We start from the raw sequence: 27,280 nt of genomic DNA, 5'->3' as shown, positions 1-27,280 counted from the left end.
TCGACATACTGTACATAAGGACTGTATTTGTTTATTATAACAATAAATCAACAAGATGGCATTAACATTATTAGCATTCTGTTAAAGCGATCCATGGATAGAAAGACTTAGTAGTTCTTAAAAGCAAAATGTTAGTACAAGTTATAGAAATTTTATATTAAAACCCCTCTTAATGTTTTCGTTTTAATAAAATCTGTAAAATTTTCAATCAAAAAATAAACTAGTAGCCCGCCATTGTTGATGTCAATAATTACTTACACAATGCTCCTGGGTGCTGAAGACTATAAAATCAGCCGCACCCAAGCGCCAGCAGAGGGCAGCAAAACTCCGCAAAACACAATTAGCAAATGGGCCTTTCACTCTTTTGTCATTTAAATCTGTCTGAGCTGGGCAAGTGCGTTAATTGCGTCAAATATTTTAACGTGATTAATTTAAAAAATTAATTACCGCCCGTTAACGCGATAATTTTGACAGCCCTAATACATATATTACATTAGTCGACTACTCAGGAGAAAATTAGTAGTTTGGGACAGCCCTAGTTGTACAGTGTACCGGAACATATTTCCTCCACACCCTTCTCACCTTTTTAACCCCTGGGACAATTTCATGCCTGAAATTAGATAAAGATGAACACATTTTGAAATTATACCAAAATATGACTAAGACAATTAAATATTTTTGTTCAAAAGATTAGGGCTGCCAAAAACAATACTGATTTCAACTTACTCTTGTTTGGCAGGTGGTGAGACTCAGCTTTTTCCCCGGGTATTACTCACACTCACATATTATTTATTTAATGTCTACAATTAATCTATCATGCAACGATGAAGCACTTGTAGAGTAGGTTTTCCTCCGCCAATTTACTATTACATAAGTTTTATTTTAATTTAACGTTGCCATAATTCCGCCTGTACTTTTAATTCCAAATACTGAGCATACTCAACTGATTACATGAACTCTTCCCAACTAGGCCAAACGTGTGAAGCGAGCGCTTTACACCCTCTGGCGGTGAGTTAGCGCAATGACTTGATGTCATCGTGACTCCTGCGATTGGATTTCGTCATGACCAACCCTCGTGTAATGTCTTTGTTGCACCCACAGGTGTCAGTGAGTGAGCATTCATCAGCAACGGAATCCGCACACGAGGTACCGATGATGAATGCACACAGTTTAGAGAAGTAATAGAGGATGATTATTTGCTACTATAGTGGGAATTGATTTTTTTGAGAGGCTTTAATGAGGTCTTATCAGGTCATTCCCACTTCCTTCATAGTAACAGGAAACTGAGGTTAAGCCGATAGTCCTTTCCCTCGCCACCTCTTTACATATCGTCTTTCCCCCAGCATTCCCTGCTAATGCACTAACAAGGGCCCTTCATTGCTTTCTGCCTTTGGAACAGCTGAACTTAACTGCCCCCCAGCCCCGGCCAATCCTGTCTTTTACTTTACCACACTTTTTTATGTAGCGTGCATGTAAATGTGTGGAGTTGACACACACACACACAGGCAGAAGAAACTAAAAAAGATGGGATATTTGGGCCGACCTAGAACAGATGGTTGATGAACTTGATCGGGGAATTAGAGGGACGCGTCGCTCGCAGATGGATGGGATTGCGGGAACGTTCCCAGAGGAGTTTTGGGCAAGCCGAGATCGCTGTTCTCATGATTTTTAAATCTAGCAGAGAAGCAAACCCCCTCATTTGTTCCTCAAACCGTGCTGATGAATTTAGCATGGACACTTGATCTAGGTTTGGCATATTCGTAGTCACCAGTTTTGGCTGTTGTTTTAGCTCATGCCAAAAACAACAACAGTATTGTTTATATAGCTTTTTGCCAAGACAGGCAAGGATCTATGTTGGGTGAATTGAGGAGTTTTGACAAAAGTAATGCTTTGCCACCATCTTAGCCTACAATTTGCGTCCAAATCACATAATTAAAGGGAACCTCATACGGTAAAGACTTGTAGGCTCTAATAAGCCACAATTGTTCGATGACATTTGTCACTCAGTGGACGAACACTGCTGGTGTTCTGCAATTCTGTCCCTACGCAGCGAGACGTCCAACACATGCGCACATTGGTTAAAAGCAGCGAGTACTTACTATTTGTGTTTTTATTGAGTCTTCTATTACCTTATAGTTCCTCAAAATACTTTTTGCATGTTTCCCTCGCATACTTTTAAGCATTGTGTTTTCTTGTGGTAGCTTTAAAGCAGATTGTTGCTCTGTTGACCACATGAGTCACAGAGCATATTCAAAGTGTGTACGACAGGATTAAAAAAAATGTCTTAAATAGCATTATTTAGAGATGTCCCGATCACGTCATTTTCAAAGTATTAGAATCGGCAAAAAAATATCGGCCATGCCTTTTTTTAATTTAAAATTTTTTTTTTAATTTAATTAAATCGTTTTCTAATTGTATTTAACGTTTCAGACATAATATGTTACACTCATCCAGAGTCTTTAGTTTAGGCTTAAGATAGGGTTATCAAATTTATCCCGATAACAGCGGTAATTTTTTTTTTTTTTTTAAATGTGTCACGTTAAAATATTTAACGCAATTAATGCATGCGTTGCACGACCCATTCACACATTGTCGCACTCAATCTGTAATGGCGCCGTTTTACCTATATAGAGAGATATAAGGCAGCGTAAAATGAGTAGAGTGAATTTTGGCAGCCTTTGGAGCCTTTTTTTAATTGGCTAAAGCCTTACAATCCCTCTCCCTATGATTAGAAATATTATGGGAAGCAATGTGGGGAAGCAAGGTAGCAATTGATCTTTTTCTTAACACATTGTTATTTCCCAACGCAGAGAAGATATATCAATTGGTAGGTAGCTCTACGCACAGTCATGGTTCCACTTCCCATCATGCATTTGGGCATGGCTACAGTATCATTTACTGAAAGCTCAACATATACACTAGATGGCAATATTTAGTCACAATATACAAAGTCACAAGTCTTTCTATCCGTGGATCCCTCTCATAGAAAGAATGTTAGTAATGTAAATGCCATCTTGAGGATTTATTGTCATAATAAACAAATACAGTACTTATGTACTGTATGTTGAATGTATATATTCGTCTGAGTTTTATTCATTTTTTTCTTAATGCATTGCCAAAATATATATGATCGGGAAAAATTATCGGGAATGATTGGAATTGAATCGGGAGCCAAAAAAAGCAATCGGAACAACCCTAGCATTATTATGTGAATTGGAATCATATTTTGAGACGATTAGACTATATACAACAATTTGGCGAAGCGTAGATGACGAGAAATTAATTTTTTTAATCCGCCGTTTAGCCACGTCTACCATTATAGGGCTCTAGCGTCCCCAACAGGAAGATGACGTCGGCAGGGTTATGATTTCATCTGATTTAGAATTCAGTCCATTGAGGGGGAATTATTCAGAACGAGGAAAATGTGACGAAGAGAGCCACAAAATGTCATTGTTTCAGTCTCTCCAATATTTTTGCAGGATATTCTTTTTACCGAAGTATTTTTCCCCGATTGCTAAATAAATGGTATGGTCATGACAAATAACAGTCTTGTGCTAAATGGAATATGAAATAATAAAAATGCATTTATTCAGTACGACATGTCAAAATTACCCCTTAAAGGGATCCTCTATTTTTAAGGCAAGAAATTCTTAAAAGATAAATGTTAGAATGAGTTATAATAAGTTTATATTAAAACCCCTCTTAATGTTTTTGTTTTAATAAAGTTTGTAAATTTAAGTGATAGGTCGCCATTCTTGTTACGTCGCAGTGCGTGACGTCACTGGTCCCGTTGCTGAAATTCCAGCGTGTCACTCGTTAGTTTTCACAACATGTCGTCAGTTCTACCCTTCCTATTTGAACCAGATCTGAAAAGTGAAGAGCAGGACAGCACTGTCGGTCGTTCACAAGACGAGCTTCAGGGCAAAATGCTGCGTGCAGCAAATACCTGATAAGACAAAAGCTGGGCAAAACTGGTGATGCGAGAGAGTCCTGTTGGGAACTCAGGTTGGGAGTTAGAGTGTATGCTGTCCGGTTTTATTAGCAGATATTCAAGGTAAGCATATTGCGTTTTCAAACTTATCCCAATATAATTATGTAGATTGTTAGCATCCAGAGCTGTCGTGTGCTTTACATACAGTACAGGCCAAAGAGCACACCTTGTGTAATCCATGTCTTGTACATTGTAACGCGTGGTAGCTAGGATACGTGTATAAAAGTACCAAAAAGGGGAGAAGCTCCACTATGCACATTTATTCACAAAAAATAACATTTCCACCTTGACCACTTTTCACTCGGGAGCTCAGCAGTAAGCAAACACGCGTTCCCTGACGAACTCCAACATTGTTGTGAGGTCCACGTCAGAGTCACTGTCGTCACTGTAGCGTGCCATAGTGCTTTAATTATTTAGTATGATTTGGGGAAAACTCCCACGAAGAATAGTCAACATAAAAGATAGCAATAGTAATCCAAGTCCGCGTTTTTTACTCACTGGAAGATCGAGGAATTAGACAGATCCCATGGCAATGTCGCAGCCGTCGATTCCACAAAATAGACTGATCCGAAAAGCCGCTGTGGGACCGACAAATCAAAAAAATGGACAGATCCGAAACCAATATTGCAGACGTGGTGGGACCGTCGGATCCAGAAAATAGACAGATCCCTTACTTGACTGAGGATCCAGGAACAATGTTCGGGCGCCAGTTGTAACGCGTGGTGGGTAGGGTACGTGCATACAGGGACCAAAAAGGGGGAGAACCTTGCACTTATGCACATTTATTCACTAAAAATAATAATTCCACCTTGACCACTCACTTCACTCTCCTTGTTTCTATTTGACTGGAAATTGCATCCAAAAGCAGCACATCGTGGCATTTTACTTCGCGAGTTTAGGCAGCAATAAGCAATTGTTTAACACGCTACACATTTGGAAAGATACCAATTACGTCATCACTGCGAGCCCGCAAACCATGGCGCCAACTAACGGTCAAAGTATGGACTAAATATTATAAAATATTGTCATTGATTTAACATTTTATGTGTTTCTAACAACATATTTTAGTACAAGAGAACAATTGTGGTTTATTAGAGCCTACATGTATTTAAGTTAGAGGATCACTTTAATGGTCAAAACTATCGACTTTACCTTTACTGTTGCACCTCCCGAACGATATTTTATGACACCGTAGTTAGTCAGGCTTTTGTCATTTCCCTGCCCCGGCTTCGGGGGAGGGAATTCAGATGTTTGGCATGTCACAAAAGCAAAAAATAGCTGTGTTAAAAATCAAGGTTATGTTTGAAATGTATGCTTTTTCAAAAAGCTCAATTTCTCAATTTTTTTTCATCAGAAATTGGAAAATTGCTCAAACTAAGCTATTTTCTAATGCGGATTTCTAAAGAATGGAAAAAGATATGAAGTAACTTTTTCTTCCTGTTGAAAGAAGAGAGTCTAATCTTTCTTTTGGTGGGTTCCATGTTTATATAGCAATAGAACAGAATTTTCTGTGGGCTGTGGGGCGAAGGGGGTTGTACTGTGAAAATGGCTGGGAGTGAATGAATTAAAGGCTAAAGCAACATTGCATATTCTCTCTGGCCAAAATAAGAAAACAAATCTTGCCGTGTGTGCAAGCCTGGAGAGGACACTGGTGAGTTGGGGGTGGGGGGGTGCAGCATGTCACAAGAGTGACACAACCAGACACTGCTACGATGCAGGTTAACTAAACATAAAAATGTCACGTATTGTGAACGTAACGGAAACAATGGAATTCCTCTCGTTATGTTTTGGTCTACCAAAGACATGTTTTAGCATGTTATCGTCTCGTCATCGTCATGGAAAAATTGTTCATTGACGAAATATTTTCGTTATAGTCATCGTTGACGAAAACAGCCCTGGTTTGTTAAAAGTATAAAGGCAATTTTCTTGTTCTCGTACAATTTTTATGGACTGGCCAAGCTATTTTGAAGGGTCACATGAAATTTGACCGCTGTTAGTAAAACTCTCCGACCTTTTTCCCGGGATGTAGGCGGAGCTTTTAAGGAGGTGAGGAGGGAGGCTCGAGAAGGGAGTTGACCACTTAACTATCACCCAAGTGTAAAATTAACTGCCGTATCGTAAAAGTTAAAAACGATGAATTGTGAAAGCGCCTTTAACTTTGATGACGCGTGAAGGATGCGGACATCAAATGCGCCAAATGTACACATCATATTTAATGTGTTAATGGTATTCTGTTCTTGTTTATTAAAGTCGACTTATAGCTTTTAGCCGGTTCTGTTGGATAACCTCAATAAAGGTTTGTCTGCACACAAAAAATGGCAATTTGAAACACGTATGTAAACTGTTTACAATTAAGACGTTAGCAAAATGACCTTAGAGATTTTCAGACATTTAATATACATTTCTTTTGTAAGCTTCCCTTTTGAATCTCAAATCTTGGTCAGTTTCCAATTTCAACAACCTTTAATGCATTCAAATTTGGAGGTTTCACTGCAGAATAATCAGTCCCTTTGGTTGAAAAGTGGGTTGACTGCCGCAGCCTTCTGCAGGTTTGTCCATCTGATTAAGAGGCAAGGAAGCAAAATTGATGATTAAACTGGCGCAAGATCAGCGAGGAAGATTAGCGAGTCGGCTTGATTTCCACGTCGCCTCGTAATTTTCTTCCCACACATAATTAAAGCCTTAATCAGTGGTCATCGCTCTTGTTTGTGTCGTTACCGTGTACTCTCATTTTTGTAAAAAGAAGGGCAATTTGATGAGTAATGACAGTGACAGTGATGCAACCGTACATGAAATAGCTGTCAAGCCCAAATTATTTTTTTTTGCCTCTGCAGGAAGAGGAGTCAGTCAGCGTGACTGAGGAGGAGCCCGCCTTCCAGCCCAAGACTCCCAGGAGAAGAGACGCTGTCATTGTGAGGCCGGCAACCGCGAGCGTGGCGCCGGGGCCCGTCAACGCGAGACCCGGCCTCGCAAATCTCAGGCAGGCCAGCACGGCGCCGTCTCCTCCCCTCGGCGCCGCGGTCAAAATGGACAGCGAGGCGACGTCGGTGACGGCGGCGGCTCCCAAAGCGGGCTTGCAGTCGCGAAGCTTTGAAAACACTGAGTCAGTGCCACAAGCCAGAGGTGAGTGAGCATTGCATCATGGGAAAGAGCATGTTGGGTTAGGAATTTGACCGTTGAAAGGGCCCCATGACCCTGCGTTGACACATAGATCCTTTAGACGTTAAATCATATTGGGTGGGTGAAAGGATATAGTAAAACAGTGCCTTGATATAAGAGTTAATTTGTTACGTGACCATGCTTGTAACTCAAAGCACTCCATGGAAATCAATTGAAACTGTTCCTGCCAAGCTCCGTAACTTTTTCGGTAATTCTTTGGCTGCCATTGACTGCAATTATTCGATTAACTCAGGTATTCGATTAGAAAAAAAATATTCAAATTAAATTTTGCTGCTTCGAGTATTCGTTTAATTAAAGTGGCAGTGTAATGGTTTGTTTTAGGGCTGCAGCTATCGAACATTTTAGTAGTCGATTAATCGATGGACTAGTTAGTTTGAACAATCGAGTAATCGGATAAGGAACATGAAAAAGTAAAATACCTCTGCTGAGCCTCAAACTGTATGTATATATATGTATATATATATATATATATGTATTAAATGAGGATCTAAGTACAACAAAAGAACATTTGGCTACCTTGCATAGAAAAAGTCCGCTAGCTTAAATGCTATAAAATGCAATAGTTTATTCCAATGGTCTTAACAAATGGTTCAGGCACATATTCCCACAAAAATGGCTAAATATACCTATAAACTAAATTCTGAATGCATTAAAAAACATTAGCTCAAACAAAAACTTAGCTTACGTTGGTCTTAACGGGGAGAAGTTGGATTCGGCCATGTGAAGCTAATGTTTTTTTTTTAATGCATTTGTAGTTTAGTTTAAAGGGATATTTAGCCGTTTTTTGGGGGGGAATATGTGTTTGAACTATTTGTTAAGAGCATTGTAAAAAAATAAACTTTGGCATTTTATAGCATTTAAGCTAGCGGACTTTTGCTTTGTAAGTTAGCCAATTGCTCTTTGTTGTACATATATCCTTATTTAATTTTTTTTTTTTTAATACTGTTTGACACTCAGATCCTGTTCCTTATGCGATTACCCGATTATTCGAACTAACTAGTTCATCGATTAATCAACTACTAAAATGATCGATAGCTGCAGCCCTAAATTGACGTCTAATCCATTCTGACTGGGAGAGTCATTTGCTGCCACTCTCGCAGATGTTTTTAATGTGTGCTTTGCAACTGTTCAGACTAGTGCTGCAGCGATTAATCGATTAACTCGAGTAATTCGATTAGAAAAAAAGCTTTGAACAAACTGCTCTGAGGATTCGTTTTACTAGAGTGGCATTGTAATGGTTTGTTTTGAAAGTGTTTGCATTTGGTTTATTGATTTGGGTGGATACACTACCTTCCAGTGGCAACAGTGAATATGACATAACTAATAGCTGAATCCACTGCTCCCCTGTTAAGGCCAACATAAGTTTTTGTCTGATCTGATCTGTTTTTTTAATGCAGTCGTAATTTAGTTTATAGGTATATTTGGCGGTGTTTTTTTGTGGCAATATGTATTTGTTAACAGCATTGTAAAAAAAAGAAAGAAAGAAAAAAAACTTTAGCATTTTATAGCATTTAAGCTAGCGGACTTTGCTATGAAAGTTAGCCAATTGTTCTTTTGTTGTACTGAGATCCTCATTTATTTATTTATTTTTTCATACCGTTTGTGGCTCAGCTCAGGTGTTTTAATTTTTTGTGTTCCTTATCTGATTCATTTAATTAGAGTGGTGTTGTAATGGTTTGTTTTGAAAGTGTTTGCATTTAGTTTTATTGATTTGAGTGGATACGCTGACCTCTAGTGGCAACAGTGAATATGACATAACTCATTTCACATGGCTTAATCCAGCGGCTCCCTGTTAAGGCTAACAAAAGGTTGTAAGTTTTTGTTTGAGCTAATATGTTTGTTTATGCATTCATAACTCAGGTTAGAAGTATATTTAGATTTTTTTTTTGTGGCACATTATTTGAACAATTGTTAAGAGTTTTGTAAAAAAAAAAAAAAAAAAAAAAAAAGCTTGCAGACTTTGCTATGCAAGTTAGCTAATTGTTGTTTTGTTTTACTTAGATCCTCATTATATATGGATATATATATATATATATTTTTTTTTTTATCCTTAGAGACTAAGCTCAGTCATGTTAATTTAGTTTTGAATGCAATTATTGCTCTTGTGAAATGAAAGTGCAATTCTGCATAGTTTGAAAAAACACCAAGGAATTTTATTTTGCATTTAATGCTCTTTTGAAAGTGCTATCTTAGCAAGCCCAAAAAAAAATTGTTTCAAGCATAAACACTTGCTTCTTTCATTTTACATCTCCTAGAATTTATTCTGCAAGGCATAAATGTTTGTAATTTGATTACTCAATTATTTAAACTAATTAATCAATAGATTAATCGATTACTTAAATAACCGATAGCTGCAGCGGCTTGCAGCCCTAATTCAGACTGAAAAAGAGCCAGACGGTTTCTTTCTGGATGGGTTTAAAATTCAGATCAGATTTTGTTTGGCAGCCAGATCCGATTTTGGCTGCCAAACAAAATCTGACCTGAAAATCTGAAAAAGAGCCATACAGTTCTTTCTGGATGGGCTTAAAATTCAGATCAAATTTTGTTTGGCAGCCAGATCAGATTTTGGCTGCCAAACAAAATCTGATCTGTATTTTTAGCCCATCCAGATTGAAACTGGATGGCTCTTTTGCAGTCTGAACTAGGGCTGCATTAATTAGTCTAAATAATTAAGTAATCATATCACAAACATTTATGTCTTGCAGAAATAAAACAAGGAAATCTACAATGAAAGAAACAAGTGTTTATGCATGCAACAACATTTATTTTGGCTAGCTAAGACAGCACTTTCAAAAGAGCATTAAATGCGAATACAGGAAAATAAATGTTTCTTCAAACTGTGCAGAATTGCACGTACATTTAAACCCTAAACCAAAAGAGCCATACAGTTTCTTTCTGGATGGGCTTAAAATTCAAATCAGACTTTGTTTGGCAGCAGGGGCGTTACCGGGGGGAGGAAGGGGTGGGCAGTGCCCACCTACGGACACGCTCTGCCCACCCAAAGAAAACTGGATGTAGTACTAATGGCAGTCTGGGAACCACGTATGGTATCCCATTCATATAGTACTGATGTGATGAAGTTTTAACCTTTGCGTTGTTACCGCCTCCTTCACCTTCAAAAAATAAAATAAAATAAAATAAATGTTGGTTTTGTTCCTAAGGGGCGCTACACACATTTACGCATATTCTGATTTAAATTTTTTTTTTTTTTTTTTTTTTTACATTTTATCAACATTTTCACCAATGTTCACCTGGCTGTTGAGTTTGGTGAGTTTTGAAGCATTCTGAGGGGGTCAAAGTAGGGCTCAAAGCGTCGGCGTGACAAAAATTGACTGCTAGGGGGCGCTACATAGTGTATTTGGAATTTGTCTTTACACAGTTTCAAAGAGTGCACCTGTCTTGACCTGCCTGCCGATTTTGGTGCATTTTGAAGCATTCTAAGGGGGTCAAATTGAGCTCAAAGGGGCTGCAGAACAAAGAGTAACTATAATACCGTAATTATAATAAAACCGAGTAACCACAATAGGTTACCTAAAAAAAACATTGTCACCTGCATGTCCATACTGTTCAGTCATGAATGTGTTTTGAGTCAAATAAAATAAAATCAACTTTTATTTGTTTAGACCAAATCACAACAACAATTATCTCAAGGAGAAAACAAAACATATTTTAAGGTGCAGTAACCCTACGTTGGATTTCGACCTACTTGGGCATTGCAGCTTTTTTTTTTTTTTTTTTTTTTTTTTTTTTTTTTTAAATGTGAACACCCCCCCCAAGTAAGACTAATGCCCACTCACACCTGGCATCCTGGTAACACCACTGTTTGGCAGCCAGATCCGATTTTGGCTGCCAAACAAAATCCGATCTGTATTTTTACCCCATCCAGATTGAAACTGGATGGCTCTTTTGTAGTCTGAACAGTCACAAAGCACAGAAATCCAATTACGAGACGGAATGAAACCTCATTCAGGAGATAGTTTCATATCAGCTATGGACAAGAGGCTTCTCAATCTTTCTCATCCTGTTAGGTGTGTCAATAATTTGGCCGAGTTTCAACAGGCCCAAATCAAAATAGTGTGTAAATTCATCCCTAAAAATCAGATTTGAGGGAGAATCCGTTTGGAATCGGGCCATGTCTGCACTCATTTATCGACAGTACCTCGACCAATGAGATGATTGAGATTTCCTATTGTCATTTTTTCCAGCTCATTGGTCAAAAAGCAGGAGAGGCAGGGGAATGTTTCCCTGCATATTCTTGTAAAGCACCAAACTGTTTTGTTTCGTTCTGCAAATAAGACAATATTTTCGAGTTTCATAATAATATGGGACAAAGCGTGTTCCTTAAAAACTTTTCTTTCTGAATATGGGACGATTCAGTTTTTCAAGAGATGTTTGGCAACCCTAACCAAGTCCAAATGATTATACAGTAGTTTATATAGTTTGTGGTTGTTTCAAATACAAAGATGGAAAATATTGAACTTAAAATAAATACTTAACCCTTAAATACCTGCAACATGAAGCAATTATCAGAGAATCCCAAAATTTGAAAAATAAGGTCCTAATGAAACCTTTTTTTCAGATTTGTAAAAAGTCAAAATGAGCATGTGTAATAAGCGCTCTAATATCTATAACCCTTGCTAATTCCTGTTTTTTTTTTTTCCGCATGGAACCTGCAAGATGCATGTGTTGACTTGCATCTATCTATCTATCTATCTATCTATCTATCTATCTATCTATCTATCTATCTATCTATCTATCTATCTATCTATCTATCTATCTATCTATCTATCTATCTATCTATCTATCTATCTATCTATCTATCTATCTATCTATCTATCTATCTATCTATCTATCTATCTATCTTTTTTTTTTTTTCAAAAAGAAATGTCAAAATTCTGAATTAGTCTCAAAATCATGAAATTTTAAGTGTATCAAATGTGATACATTTGGCAATAAAGGGTTAAATTCATATATTCAAGACATTTTTCAGTGGCGTGAATTAAAAAGTAAGCTCCCCACATTTGACGTTACTGCGTCCCCGGGACTGGGAGTGTTTAGCCTGTGCAAAATTTTGCCGTAATGCAGCTGGAGAAGGATTTATTTCCTTTTTCCCCTGCTAATATGCTGGCCAAATAGTACCTCAGCCTCACGGAATCTTTATGGAGTGGCAAGTCAAACCGGGCCAGCTTGGAAGGGAAAAAAGCGAATGCAGCTTGTGATTTGTGAAATTTGCCAGCATGCGTTTTTGGGGTCTTTCTAGTCATGGCGATGCTCTAGATTAGAATTTTGTGTGTGAATGCTGAGCAGTAGCACTAGATTAAAAACCAAGAGAATAACCTGAGTACTAATTTGTGGCTGTGCAAAGGCATGGACATTTTTTCCCTCTTTGTTTGTCCAAGTTATGGTTTTGGTATATACTAGTCCTTTAAAAAAAATTAGAATATATTGATAAAGTTCATTATTTTCTGTATTGTACTGATAAATATTAGACTTTCATACATTTTAGATTCATTACACACAACTGAAGTAGTCCAAGCCTTTTATTGTTTTAATATTGATGATTTTGGCAAAAAAGTCAAGAATACCCAAAAATCCCTATCTCAAAAAAATTGCATATCATGAAAAAGTACTCTAAAGAAGCTAGTAACCTAATCATCTTCATCAACAAATTAACTCAAAACCCCTGCGAAAGTTTCCTGAGGCTTTTAAAAACTCCCAGCCTGGTTCATTACTCAAAACCGCAATCATGGGCAAGACTCCCGACCTGACTGTTGTCCAGAAGGCCATCATTGACACCCTCAAGCAAGAGGCTAAGACACAGAAAGAAATGTTTGAGCGAATAGGCTGTTCCCAGAGTGCTGTATCAAGGCACCTCAGTGGGTAGTCTGTGGGAAGGAAAAAGTGTGGCAGGAAACGCTGCACAACCAGAAGAGATGACTGCACCCTGAGAAAGATTGTGGCGAAGGGCCGACTCCAGACTTTGGGGGACCTGCAGAAACAGTGGCCTGAGTCTGGAGTAGAAACATCCAGAGCCACCGTGCACAGGCGTGTGTGAAACAGCGGCAGAAGCCCCTGACCTGGGCTACAGAGAAGCAGCACTGGACTGTTGCTCAGTGGTCCAAAGTACTTTTTTCAGATGAAAGCAAATTTTGCTTGTCATTCGTAAATCAAGGTGCCAGAGTTTGGAGGAAGACTGGGGAGAAGGAAATGCCAAAATGCCTGAAGTCCAGTGTCAAGTGCCCACAGTCAGTGATGGTCTGGGGTGCCATGTCAGCTGCTGGTGTTGGTGTACTGTGTTTTATCAAGGGCAGGATCAATGCAGCTACAGTAGCTATCAGGAGATTTTGGAGCACTTCATGCTTCCATCTGCTGAAAAGCTTTATGGAGATGAAGATTTTCATTTTTTTAGCACGACCTGGCACTTGCTCACAGTGCCAAAACCACTGGTAAATGGTGTACTGACCATGGCATTACTGTGCTCAATTGGCCTGCCAACTCTCCAGACCTGAACCCTATAGAGAATCTGGAGGATATTGTGAAGAGGAAGTTGAGAGACACCAGACCCAACACTGGATGAGCTTAAGGCCACTATCGAAGCATCCTGGGCCTCAACAGTGCCCCAGGCTGATTGCCTCCATGCCACGCAACATTAAAGCAGTCCTTTCTGCAAAAAGATTCCCGACCAAGTGTTGAGTGCATAGCTGATATAATTAATTAAAGGTTGACTTTTTTTGTATGAAAAAAACACTTTTTTGTATTGGTCAGATGAAATATGCATTTTTTTTTTTAGATAGGGATTTTTGGTTTTTCTTGATTTTTTTTTTTTTTTTTTTTTTTTTTTTTTTTTGCCAAAATCATCATTATTAAAACAATAAAAGGCTTGAACTACTTCAGTTGTGGGTGATGAATCTAAAATATATGAAAGTCTAATGTTTATCAGTACATTACAGAAAATAATGAACTTTATCACAATATGCAAATTTTTTTCAGAAGGACTAGTAGACAAGGGATGCTACAGATGAAAATAGTGGGTTTTCTCTGGGTACTCAAATTTCTCCCACACTTAAAGAACATGCATGAGAGCTTCACTCAAGATTCCCAATTGTCAATAGGCGTGAATGTCAATTTATGGTTCATCTGTGCGTTGTTCTTCATTAAAATTCAATGCTAGACGAATCCTAAAATAAATCTGTGAGTCATTTTGAAATTAGCACCATCCAGTGGAAAACGATGATAGTGTCAGTAAAAGAGTCCAGTGTGTTCCAGTTAGATCCCTCTGCTGGACGAAGGCTCATCCTGCAACAAATACATTTTTTGGGTCATATTATCTGGTCAGCAGAGACAAGTCAAATTGCCAAAAGTCACAGACAAAGATAACTGACTTATTCATAGCAGATTTCAAAAGCCTAGTGTGATAAACAAAGAATGCAAATTCCTAAGAAATTAATAACATTTAAAAGAGTATAGTTAAGAGATGTAATTGACAGATGATTACAGAATTAAACTGATGTACTAACAAACAAAAAGATGGGAGAAGAACAGCTGGAGGTAGACACGCGTTGGACGCTGAGCCGGAAAAAAGTCTCCACTCCGGACAGAGAATACTGAGCAAGTGTCTGTCCTTGACAATAGCAGGAAGCTCGTTGCAAGGGGAAGAGGTGGCCGACAGCGCGGAATGCCTCAGCTGTTTTTGTTTGCGTGTGGGTCGTGACAACCATTCCTGTTTCCCGAAAGCAGGAAGAGTGACCTGTCATGTGAGCCGCGGGTGTCAAATGATGCCTAAAACAAAAGAATCACATTCAGAATAAACTCTAAGGCCGATAAATAACAATCATATAGAATAGATATGTAACAATTATGTCAGGGTGGCCGATGCAAGTACACCTGAACATTTTTTTAATTTTCGTTACTGAAGAACATCGTGCCAGTTGATTGTTTTTATTATTATTATTATTATTCATTTATTTATTTATTTATTTATTTATTTTTTGGGGGGGGTCAGGAATATTCAGTGTTTTCAGCTTTGTGGCTGTTCAGACTAGTGCTGCAACAATTAATCGATTAACTCGAGTAATTCGATTAGGAAAAAAAGCTTCAAATCTTATTTTGCTGCTTCGAGGATTTGTTTACTTAGTGTGGTTTGCTTTGAAAGTGTTTGCATTTAGTTTTATTGCTCCCTGTTAAGACCAACATAAGGTAGTAAGTTTTAGTTTGAGCAAATATGATTGTATATTCATTTGTAATTTAGTTTAGAGTTATGTTTCCAGTCTTTTAGGGAAATATGTGTTTGAACGATTTGTTATATGCTTTAACTCATCAAACATGGTTGGATCCAGCTGCTCCCTGTTAAGACCAACATAAGGTTGTAAGTTTTTGTTTGAGCTAATATGATTGATTATGCATTTATAGTTTTGAGGTATATTTCTCAGTTTTTATTGGGAATATGTTTGAACGATTTCTTATTTCTAACATGGCTGGATCCAGCTGCTCCCTGTTAAGACCAACACTAGGTTGTATTTATTTGTTTGAGCAAATATGATTTTTTTATGCATTCGCAATTTAGTTTAGAGGTATATTTCACAGTTTTTTTTTTTTTTTTTTAATGAGAATATGTGTTTGAACAATTTGTCATATGCATTAACTGCTCTGACATGGCTGGTTCCAGCTGCTCCCTGTTAAGACCAACATAAGGTCTTAAGTTTTTGTTGGAGCAAATATGATTGTTTGTGCATTCGTAATTTAGTTCAAAGGTATATTTAGCAGTTTTGTGGGTATATGTGTCTGAATAATTTGTTAAGAGCATTGTAAAAAAAAAAAAAAAAAACCTTAACATTTTATCGCATTTAAGCTAGCGGACTTTTGCTGTGCTGTTATATATTTCAATAAATAACATCTAGGATATATATTTTTATGAAAACATGATTATAAGAATGCTAGTTCATTATTATTATAATAATTATTATTTTATTTATTTATTTATTTATTTTTTTTTTTTTTGTGGGTCAAGAATATCCAGTATTTTGAGTTACGAGCATGGTCACCAAAATTTGAAATCGAATCTCGCCACTGAACTGCCGGTAAGGGTGGCAAGTCCGGCTTTTGTTACTATGACAACCGGAAGTGGACTACAATGAAAGCAGCTTCCTGAGAGTCATTGAAGCTACTAGAACAACCAAATATATGCTGCTAATCAGACGCTGTGCATTCAACAAGAGTAAATTTAGCTCTGCTTAATTTTTCATTTGCAAAGGATAGCAAAAGTGAATAAAGCAGAGAAAAATGTACTTCTAAGAGTAGTTTTACTAACCTGTACTTTTTACTTGAGTAGATTTGTGAAGAAAAAAACGCTACTCTTACTCCGCTACTTTGAGCTACACAAGAGTTGTTACATTTTTCCTCTTTATCCTACATACTATATTTATTATTTTTTTTGCCAGCGATGCCAAGAGTAGAGACGTGCCTGGTGTATTATAGCTCTACTGATTTTACCAATGAGACGTCCCGACAATAATCACATGACTCCATTATACAGTGGTATGAAAAAATATCTGAATCTTTTGGAATTTGTCACACTTCTGCATAAAATCACCATCAAATGTGATCTGAACATTGTAAAAATCATACAGATGAAAAAACAGTGTCTGCTTTGACTGAAACCACCCAAACATTTATAGGTTTTCATATTTTAATGAGGATAATATGCAAACAATGACAGAAGGGGGAAATATAAGTAAGTGAACCATCACATTTAATATTTTGTAGGCCCCCCTTTGGCAGCAATAACTTCAACCAAACGCTTCCTGGAGCTGCGCATCAGTCTGGCACATCGATCAGGACTAATCTTGGCCCATTTGGCCCATTCTTCTTTTCCATTCCTGGGATGACTGGCATGAGTCGCTGTCTTTAGGTCATGCCACAGCATCTGTGGCAAAGTCTGGACTTTGACATGGCCATTCCAGAACATGTATTTTGTTCTTCTGAAACTATTCTGAAGTTGATTTACGTATGTGTTTTGGATCATTGTCTTGTTGCAGCATCAATCCTCTTTTTAGCTTCAACTTTCTGACATATGGCCTCATGTTTGCTGCAAAGCATCCTGATTAACTTTTGAATTCATTTTTCCACTAATGATTGAAACTTGTTCAGGCCCTGAGGCAGCAAAACAGCCCCAAATCATGATTCTCCCTCCACCATGCTTCACGGTGGGGATGGGGTGTTGATGTAGGTGAGCTGTTCAATTTTTCCTCCACACATCACGTTGTGTGTTACTCCCAAACAACTCAACTTTGGTTTCATCAGTCCACAAAATATTGAGTCAAAACTTCTGTAGAGTGTCCAAGTACTTTTTGAGAACATTATATGAGCAATAATGTTTGTTTTTTTTTTTTTAGACTGCACTGCAGTGGTTTCCTCCGTGGAGTCCTCCCATGAGCACCATTCTTGGCCATAGTTTTACATATAGTTGATGTGTGCATAGAGATACTGAACAGTGCCAGTGATTTCTGTAATTTTTTAGCAGACACTCTAGGGTTCTTTTTTACCTCTCTGAGTATTCTGCGCTGAACTCTTAGCGTGATATTTGGTGGACGGCCACTATTTGGGAGAGAACCAACAGTGCCAAACCCTCTCCATTTGTAGACAACTTCTCTGACTGTCGATTGATGAACATCCAGACTTTTAGAGATGTTTTTTGTTCTTTCCCAGCTTTATACAAATCAACAACCCTTGATCACAGGTCTTCAGACAGCTCTTTTGACCAGGCCATGATGCACATCAGACAATGCTTGTCATCAAGACATTTCTTACCAGGTGTGTGTTTTATAGTGGGCAGGGCAGCTTTAAAACACTCATCAGTGATTGGGCACACACCTGACTTGAATTGTTTGGTAAAAATTATTTTCAGTTCTCTTTAACTCTCCTTAGGCAGAGGGTTCACTTAGTTATTTTTACCCCTTCTGTCATTTTTTTGCATGCTATCCTCATTAAAATATGGAAACATCAATCGTTGGGTGGTTTTAGGTAAAGCACTGTTTTTTCATCTGTGTGATTTTGACAAAGATCAGTTTACATTTGATGGAGATTTTTTGCAGAAATGTGAGAAATTCCAAAAGGTTCAGATTCTTTTTCATACCACTGGAGCTGTGGACATGGCCTTAGACATAAAACATCAAGTTTTTAAATTTCATACTTGATGAACCACACAAACCTAAAAAAAGTTCATACCCTTAATAGTGCACAGTAGCTGTCGTTTGATTTTTTTCCCATTTTTATGACCGTTTATCGGAACAGATTGTGTTTAGCGACTCCACCGCGTGATGTTCAACAATCTGCCATGTGGTGATGTTGGTTATATTAATACATTTTGAAGATCCGCAGCATCCGTGTGCATCTGTAACAGTGAGTGTCTGCGTTGTGTAGATGTATGCGTGCGTGTTGGTGTTTATACCCCCCTCCTCTTTGTATCGGCGGGGTCGGCTTTCCTCTCTTCTCTCCTCACCTTCAGGAGGAAGGACGCACATTCCTGCGCCGCTTCCCGACTCTAGCCCTGGGCGACGCTCAGCCTCGTGCTGATAAGTGACAGGGGCCCCAGCGGCGTGCACGCACGCACACACACACACCCTGCCCTTCTGTCCACAGACGTGCTGCTCGGGAATTCTGCCCTCTGCCCCACTTCTGCCTCCCCCACCTCCTTCCTCTTGCGCTCTCTTGACGAGGGGTCTTTAAAGAGATAGATTGGTCTTTAATTTCAGCGCCAGTCTGGTCAGCGGCGCTATACTACACGCCTACTCTCTCTTTTACCAACATCCCTTCATGCGCATTAGTAACACGTTACTGTAATCTGATTACTTTCTTTCAGTAACGAGCAATCTAACACGGTCATTTTTCCAAGCCAGTAATCTGATTAAAGTTAGTTTCCTCGGTGCCTGTGCGTTACTATTTTGTTGTTGCCTCATACTGTATGTAGAATGAAGAATATTGTACTCATGTACGAAGAGCATTTGAAAAGAAAATACTGCGCTTGAGTTCGGGAGTGATATCACATCTCACGTTTTCTCATCGGGGGGAAAAAAACGGGTCACGTGTATTACCATGCTGCCTGTGCGCGCGCCGTCTGCCACGGTGGTCAACAATATAGCCTGCTACCTATCAGGATGCTAACAGTAAAGGAGCCGGAGAGATACAACAAACGGCTGCATTTGCTCACTGGAGATATAGCCATCACTTCACATATCCGTCCAGTAAAAATCACAAAAATATCTTCGTGCGTTGCAAACTCTGCGCTGGCTCAGAAAGACTGTCGACCGCTATATACTCGACATCCAATTCAACAAGGAAGCACTTGGAATTACAGCACAAAGCGTCGCGAAAAAAACTCTAGACAAAGCTGACAGGTAACGAGACAGCCAGCACTTCTACAGTTTGTATCCAGCCTTTATAATATGTGTAATTATGTACATTTTATAGTTAGCATTTGTAATCATAGGCGGAGTTTTACATTTGTGGGACTGGGGGGAGAAGCATGTTGAAGACTGAAACGAAAGTCAAAAGTTTGGACACACTTCATCATTTTTGCGTTTTATATATTTTCACTACTATTGTATATTCTCACTGAAGACATCAAAACTATGAACGAACATGTGGAATGGCAAAAAAAAGTGAAATAATTGAAAACAGGTTTTGTGTTCTACATTCTTCAAGTATCCACCTTTGAGGTGTCTCCAAACTTTTGGCCAATACTGTGTATATATATATATATATATATATATATATATATATATATTAGGTCAAAATTATCGCGTTAACAAGCGGTAATTAATTTTTTTAATTAATCCCGTTAAAATATTTGACGCAATTAATGCACAAATGCCCCACTCAAACAGATTAAAATGACAGCACAGTGAAAGGTGTACTTGTTGTGTTTTTCGGAGTTTTGCCGCCCTCTGCTGGCGCTTGGGTGCGGCTAATTTTATAGGTTTCAGCACCCATGAGCATTGTGTAAGTAATTATTGACATCAACAAGGGCGGGCTACTACTTTATTTTTTGATTGAAAATTTTACAAATTTTATTAAAACGAAAACATGAAGAGGGGTTTTAGTATAAAATTTCTATAACTTGTACTAACATTTATATTTTAAGAACTACAAGTCTTTCTATCCATGGATCGCTTTAACAGAATGTTAATAATGGTAATGCCATCTTGTTGATTTATTGTTATAATAAAGAAATACAGTACTTATGTACCGTATGTTGAATGTATATATCCATCTTGTGTCTTATTTTTCCATTCCATCAATAATTTACAGAAAAATATGGCACATTTTATAGATGGTCTGAATTGCGATTAATTACGATAAATTAATTTTTAAGCTGCAATTAACTCGATTAAAAATTTTAATCGTTTGACACCCCTAACATATATTCATACATATTTATATATATATTCATACATATATATATCTTGACACTGTTCAAGTTCAATCAACTGTTCAAGTTGTTGTTGGCAGCGTTTGAAAGCTTAGCTTTAAAGACATTCTAAATATCCATCTTGCCTCCTCTGGTGTAGTTTTGGCTAAGCAAAGCAAAGGATAGTCTCCAAGGTGCTAGTCACATGATCTGTTTGAAAAATTATTTTGACCCATTATGAAAACTTACGTTAGGGTTGTTCCGATCATGTTTTTTTGCTCCCGATCCAATCCCGATCGTTTTAGTTTGAGTATCTACCGATCCCGATATTTCCCAATCCGATAGCTTTTTTTTTTTTTTTTGCTCCCGATTCAATTCCAATCATTCCCGATAATTTTTCCCGATCATATACATTTTGGCAATGCATTAAGAAAAAAAAAGAATAAAACTCGGACGAATATATACATTCAACATACAGTACATAAGTACTGTATTTGTTTATTACCCGATCCTAGGATTTTTGTTCATTTCATTATTTTTTGTTGTTTGTTTTATTGCTTTACAACTTTTAGAGACAACATTTTAACGGCTAGGTCTTTATTTCAAAGGGGAAGGTCAGAATTTTTTACATAAGGCTTTATCTTGGAGTTAGTTGTTGGAGTATATTTAAACAAATTTTGTGCAGTTTGTCAGTTATTTGTTAGTTTCAGTGCTCCGGAATGGCTAAGCTAGGGCGAGTCAATGGTGGTAGACTAATTAAACCCCCGCTAACTCAAAGATTATGGTAAGCCTTATGTGAAAAAAATTACACGCGATGACATTTTTCTGTTATTTTTATGTTGAGGCAGCAAAAGCAAAAAAATTGGTAAAAAGTAACTGATAAGTTACTTTTAAAGTAACTTAGTTACTTTGATAATAAAGTAATCAGTAAAGTAACTAGATTAGTAATTAGTAATTACTGTAAATTACTTTTTTAAGTAATCCGTAACAACACTGTTCATGCGAGAGATCTACATTTGAGATTTATTCATCAATCTCAGGTGATTTAGCGCAGATATTTTTGTTTATTTCGATGCAGACAAGTCTTTTTTTTCCCTCAATTGTTTGCCAAATGACTACATTCTGTGCAGACTGGGTGTGTTTGTTTTTGGGTTATTTTTTTATTATTTTCTCACCTTAGTTGACGCTGAATAAAAAAAAAAACACAAACTCCCTCTTTCTGTCTGCCACTACGTTTATTAAGTATTCCACTCAGACCTGCACCAAGGCTCCAAGCACAGAAAACACACTCTGACCGCCACTCAGTGTGCGTTTGTGGATGCGTGCGCACAAATCCGCGTGTGTGTCCGCCTTGTGCGCACTCGGTGCGTGCCTGAATGTGTGTCAGCCTCAATTGCTGGAGCCTGCCCAAGGTTTCCGTGGCGACTGCACAACACAACGAGACAATCAGGGGCAGGCCCACGCAGCGCGGCGAGAGGACATTAACACAGAAACCGGGGGGCGGGGTCAGAGGTCAGAGGAAGGCGGCGGAGGCGGGGGGTTAAAAACAACCAAGGTGAAGCGTAAACAAAAATAAACAGTCGCACAACCTGCTTTCATACGTTCATTTTTTTCAAAGAGAAGGCCTCAGGAGCGGCTGAGCGGAGATTGGTCGCACGCCTGAGCGAATTGGCGAGCGGGAGGGCCGCGTGAGCCTCGCCGTTGCTGTTGTGTGGCGTGAGAATGCGTCTCTTCAAATCCCCGCTGACGGAGACGCATGCTTGTCGCTCTATTTTGTGTGCGTGGAGGCTGCTTGCGCACGCACGCACGCACGCACACACTCTCACATATCCGCGTCCCCCGGGGATGACGCTAAAAATATGTGGCTCCTCAAGCCTTCTGGTGTCTGAGCAGCGTCTGTCTGCTCTCCATTGCCTCCCTCCTCCCCTCTCTTGCGCCTGTTCCCTCCATTCCTCCCTCAATTACACCCTCTCCCAACACACTACCTCAGCCAGCACACACACACAAAGTACAGCCAGCTGTGTCCCCGCTGCACTTCCACGGAGGATGACCTCTGCTCAGCCAGAGTGGGATGAAGGGAGGCGGAAAGGGAAAAGAAAACAACAAAACAACAGTGGAGTGAAGAAAGACGCGTTCGCAGTCTTTGGAAAGAGGAAATGATAAAGAGTCGCTGAAAGAATTCGAGCTTTCATAACAATCGGGCCCAGTTTGCAGGTTTATTTGCTTAACATATTTTTGGATTATTTTCACCTTTTTTGGCACCGTCATACTCCCTCAGGTGTTCTAAAGAAATTGTGGGAAAAGTGTGTAAGCAGTAAGTGTGTGATTCATGGATACATTGAGTTTGTACTACCAAAACCACAGACTGAGTATTTTTATACTCCCTAGTATTGAATATATATCTACATTAGGGCTGCAACTATCGATTATTTTAGTAGTCGATTAATCGATGAACTAGTTTGTCGAATAATCGAGTAATCGGATAAGTAACATGAAAAATTAAAATACCGGAGCGTAGCCTCAAACGGTATAAAAAAAAAAAATAAATAAATAAGGATCTATGTACAACCAGTGTTGTTAATCTTACTGAAAAAAAGTAATTAATTATAGTTACAAATTACTTCTCCCAAAAAGTAATTGCGTTAGTAACTCAATTACCTGAATGTAAGAGTAATTAGTTACTTGGCAAAGTAATTGGTGATAATTACTTTTTTTTTTTTCCTCAAAAAAAAAAAAAAAAAAAAAAAACATTGGCCACACTATGTGAAGTTTTTTGGTACAATTGGCCCGAGCCCAATTCTTTGCCCTAATTTACTCTTTACCCTGAATCAACTGTTAAAAGTTGTTAGAATTGCTCCCATTATTGCATTAGTTCCCTTCTCTCTACTTTCGACATATGAAAGTTTTAAAACTGTTTCATCATTTAAAGATAGATTTAAGTCAAGATTTTGCCGATTTAGAAGTGTTTTATATAAAAAGTTACTTAGGTTCGCTAGGAAGGTTCTCTACAACAGAGCCGTCCTAAAAAGTCTACTGCTTCAAGATGGCGGCTGTCCACTAACGCATTTAGTGCCATATCTGTCATTTTGCATCTAGTTGTATCTATATACAGTACATGTGATATCTACCATGTCTACTATATCTACCATAACATGCGGGCGTAGTTTGTAGGCTATCGGCTACAACATGTATTATTGGAGCTACCTAGCATCGCGTTTGCTCGGCGTCACAACTTTCTTGCCTCCTCCCAACTCCTGCTCTGCTCTGTCGTCTCGGTGAGTCCGTCTCCCTCAGACTTTTCGACCAATATAGTAACGCATGCCTTTCCATCCGCAGTAACGGTAACGGCGTTGCCAAGATGAGAAAAGTAATTAATTAGATTACCCACTACTGAAAAAAATAACGCCGTTAGTAACGCCGTTATATTGTAACGCCGTTATTAACAACACTGTGTACAACAAAAGAACAATTGGCTAACTTACATAGCAAAAATCCGCTCGCTTAAATGCTATAAAATGTTAACTTTTTTTTTTTAACAATAATCTTAACAAATAGTTCAGACACATATTCCCACAAAAACCGGCTAAATATACCCATAAACTAAATTACGAATGCATTAAAAAAAATTTGCTCAAACAAAAACTTAGCTTATGTTGGTCTTAACATGGAGCAGCTGGATTCAGCCATGTGAAATGAGGCAGACAAGAGGGATTGTATCCACTCAAATCAATAAAATTGATTGCAAACACTTTCAAAATAAACCATGACAACGCCACAATAATGAAACGAATACTCGAAGCAGCCAAATTGAATTCAAATCTTTTTTTTCTAATCAAATACTCGAGTTAATCTATTAATCGTTGCAGCACTAATCTACATATATATGTACAGTGAAGAAAGTACCGTATTTTTCGGACTATAAGTCGCACAAGCCATAAAATGCCCAACGAAGATGACAAAAACATATATAAGTCACATCGGCGTATAAGTCGCATTTTTGGGGGCAATTTTCTTGATAAAATACAACACACATAGAACAGATATGTCATCTTTAAAGGCAATTTAAAATAAAAATACAATCGAGAGCAAGGGATGTCCCGATCCAGGTTTTTGCACTTCCGATCCGATACCGATATTGTTTTGCACTTCCGATCCGATATTGATACTGGCCGATACCGACCTATCTGAGCATGTGTTAAAGTTTAAAGTTATTTAGCCTCTTTACTTAGTTGTCAGACTCATGTTGAAAAAGGTTTTAGTACTCTTGATAACAACTAGCCAGCTGAATTAGGTGAGTTTGAATAACACACAACAGTTGGTAACAAGAAACTGACCTGTTTATTCAGTGACAAACACAAAACATTATAAATAACAAACAGAAATGGCATAGTCAGTCAGTAAAACGTGCAAATAATATTGTAAACTGTCTTAAAAAAGCAAAACACACAAACAACCTCAGTGGAAAATCCCACAAACCCCCCAAGCTATTAGATGCTTTTAATGTTTCGTGCATTAGTTACAATAATTGTATAAAAAGCCCCTCAGGTTTAAATAAACGACTATTTCAGTTTCAAGTTAACATTTTTAAACAGTAAATAAAATACTCAAGTCCCCATTCTGTATCAGCAGCTTTAAACTACATTCAATTCATTTAATTTTGCGAATCAACTGTTAAAGTTGTTAAAATTGCTCCCGTTATTCCATAATTTCTCTTCTGTCTACTTTCGACATGTGAAAGTTTTAAAACTGTTTTGAAGATAGATTCAATTCAAGATTTTGCCGATTTAGGTAAAAAGTTCAAACAGGTGCAGTTACTTCCGGTAATGAGCAGAGAACAGGAAGGGTTCTTAAAAAAGAACTAAGAGCCGAAATATTTACTAGTTGGTAATGTATCAAATACTTATTTCATGCAGTTAAATACAAATTGATTATTTAAAAATTATACAATGTGATTTTCTGGATTTTTGTATTAGATTCCGTCCCTCACAGTTGAAGAGAACTTATGATACAAATTACAGACCTCTACATGCTTTGCAAGTGGGAAAACCAGCAAAATCAGCAGTGTATCAAATACTTGTTCTCCCCACTGTATACCCTATGATTGCCTGCCTGTATTTGTTAAGCTTTGGTCACATCCTTGTGGCCCTTTGGGGTAACTGCTGTAAACGTGATTTAATTGTGAATGATTCTTTTTTATTTAAGTATGGATATTTTGGCTCATTTTCAATTTATAATATTTATATGGCACGTTTACTTTCTCTAACTAACTTGAAGTTCTCTCATTTTTCACAGAATGTAGATTTTATTTGGAAAACTTTGAAGTTGTTACATTTATCATTATTAAAACATCCAGTGGGACATCACAATACAATTAGCAATAACACGTTACGTGCACAGCCGCATATATCTGTATTGATTTGATATCTGTGTAGGATTTTTTGAGTTGGACAATATAAGGATATCCGTTAAAAAGTCATTATTAGACAACTCCAATATTTACATCTGAATCTAGACTTGAGTGCTACCTATGGTGCCACATTCCTAAAACAAAATCTCTTGTGTTTTCAAGGTGCAGATCCAGTAGAAGCACCCAGCAGAGCATCCTCAGTGAAGGTGGGCTCATCTGGGAGCACGCCGCCTATTGCCGGGCTGGGCCGCGTAGCCCAACTGAAGAAAACCTTCAGTCTTGATAGCCCAAACTCCCCGAAGCCCGCCCCACGCACAAAGCCTCCTCTCCCGACCAAACCCAGCCACTTGTGCGTAGCCGCCACTTCTTCTGTCAGGTAATCCCAATGCTGACCCCAAGAATCTTGAGAGATGCCACACTGGACGATATTGGACCATTGTGGAGTTTGAGTCGTTAGAAGGACGACTCGACCAACGGAGACACTTTGTTACATTGTTATCACTACCAAAGCACAAAAATGGAAATGCTTGAATGTCATACGCGACAGTCACATTTGTCATGTGATACACATTGTATTTGGTCATGTGTGGTTTTCTTTTGTATTTTCTGAGGTGGAATGTGGTACAGAGGTATCCTTGCTTTAATCGAGTCACTTCACTGAGACTGTTTTACATGACTCCTTGACTCAGTGCAACCACTTGAGGACCAATGATAGTGCCAAAAAATTCCTAACCTCCCATTGAATGGAACTCTGGCATGCATAATTTTTATTGGCAAATATCCAAGTCTGCTCAGTGTTACGTCTCAGTGATATATTAAACAATTGTATGGTGTGTTTTTTACTCTTACTTTTTTTTTTTTTTTTTACATTTTCTATAGGGACAATGATTTGTAACAGACTATTTTCAGTATGTACTATTTTGAGGCACCTTGGCTGTCGAGCCTGTGTGATGGATTTAAAGAAGCAATAAATGGATGTATTTAAAAATCAGACTATATCCGTGCTCTGAACATAACGCGTCAATCCAAGTGTAGCCAACTTCAGATCTTGCCTCTGCATCGTAGCCTATTGGTGGGTTGCCAGGTTTGCGCACACGACATTAAAAAGAACTCAAAAACAGATGGCATGATATCTTAACTCATTTTTCAAATGGAAATGGTCAAGTCATGTAGTTGGCATCTAAGTATAGTTGACTCATGTATACCAACTCTGTCAATTGGGCCAGGTTCATACTGCAGGTCTGAATGCACAGTAGCAATTTTTTGTCATATCAGTTTTTTTGGCGTGCCCGTTCAG

The 27,280-nt window shown here is 38.2% G+C and overlaps 1 protein-coding gene across 2 annotated transcripts in view; it reads left to right on the top strand.

Moving 5' to 3' along the window:
* The window catches only part of zgc:100829 (uncharacterized protein LOC445149 homolog), a 48,620-nt gene extending 21,627 nt beyond the window's left edge, over window positions 1–26,993 (top strand). The window contains exons 5-6 of one of the 2 annotated variants that reach the window (XM_057820505.1): window positions 6,826–7,114; window positions 26,152–26,993. In XM_057820505.1, the coding sequence (XP_057676488.1) occupies window positions 6,826–7,114; window positions 26,152–26,363 (501 nt within the window). In that variant the 3' untranslated portion in view covers window positions 26,364–26,993. Of the gene's footprint in view, window positions 1–6,825; window positions 7,115–26,145 lie in introns of both variants that reach the window. The other variant, XM_057820504.1, reaches the window with a different exon arrangement.
* Window positions 26,994–27,280: the final 287 nt, after the last annotated feature.

The sequence above is a fragment of the Corythoichthys intestinalis genome, chromosome 18 (assembly GCF_030265065.1).
Source record: "Corythoichthys intestinalis isolate RoL2023-P3 chromosome 18, ASM3026506v1, whole genome shotgun sequence".
Classification (NCBI taxonomy): domain Eukaryota; kingdom Metazoa; phylum Chordata; class Actinopteri; order Syngnathiformes; family Syngnathidae; genus Corythoichthys; species Corythoichthys intestinalis.
The sequence above is the reverse complement of the archived record's forward strand: the minus strand, read 5'-3'. Positions and strand labels throughout refer to the sequence as shown.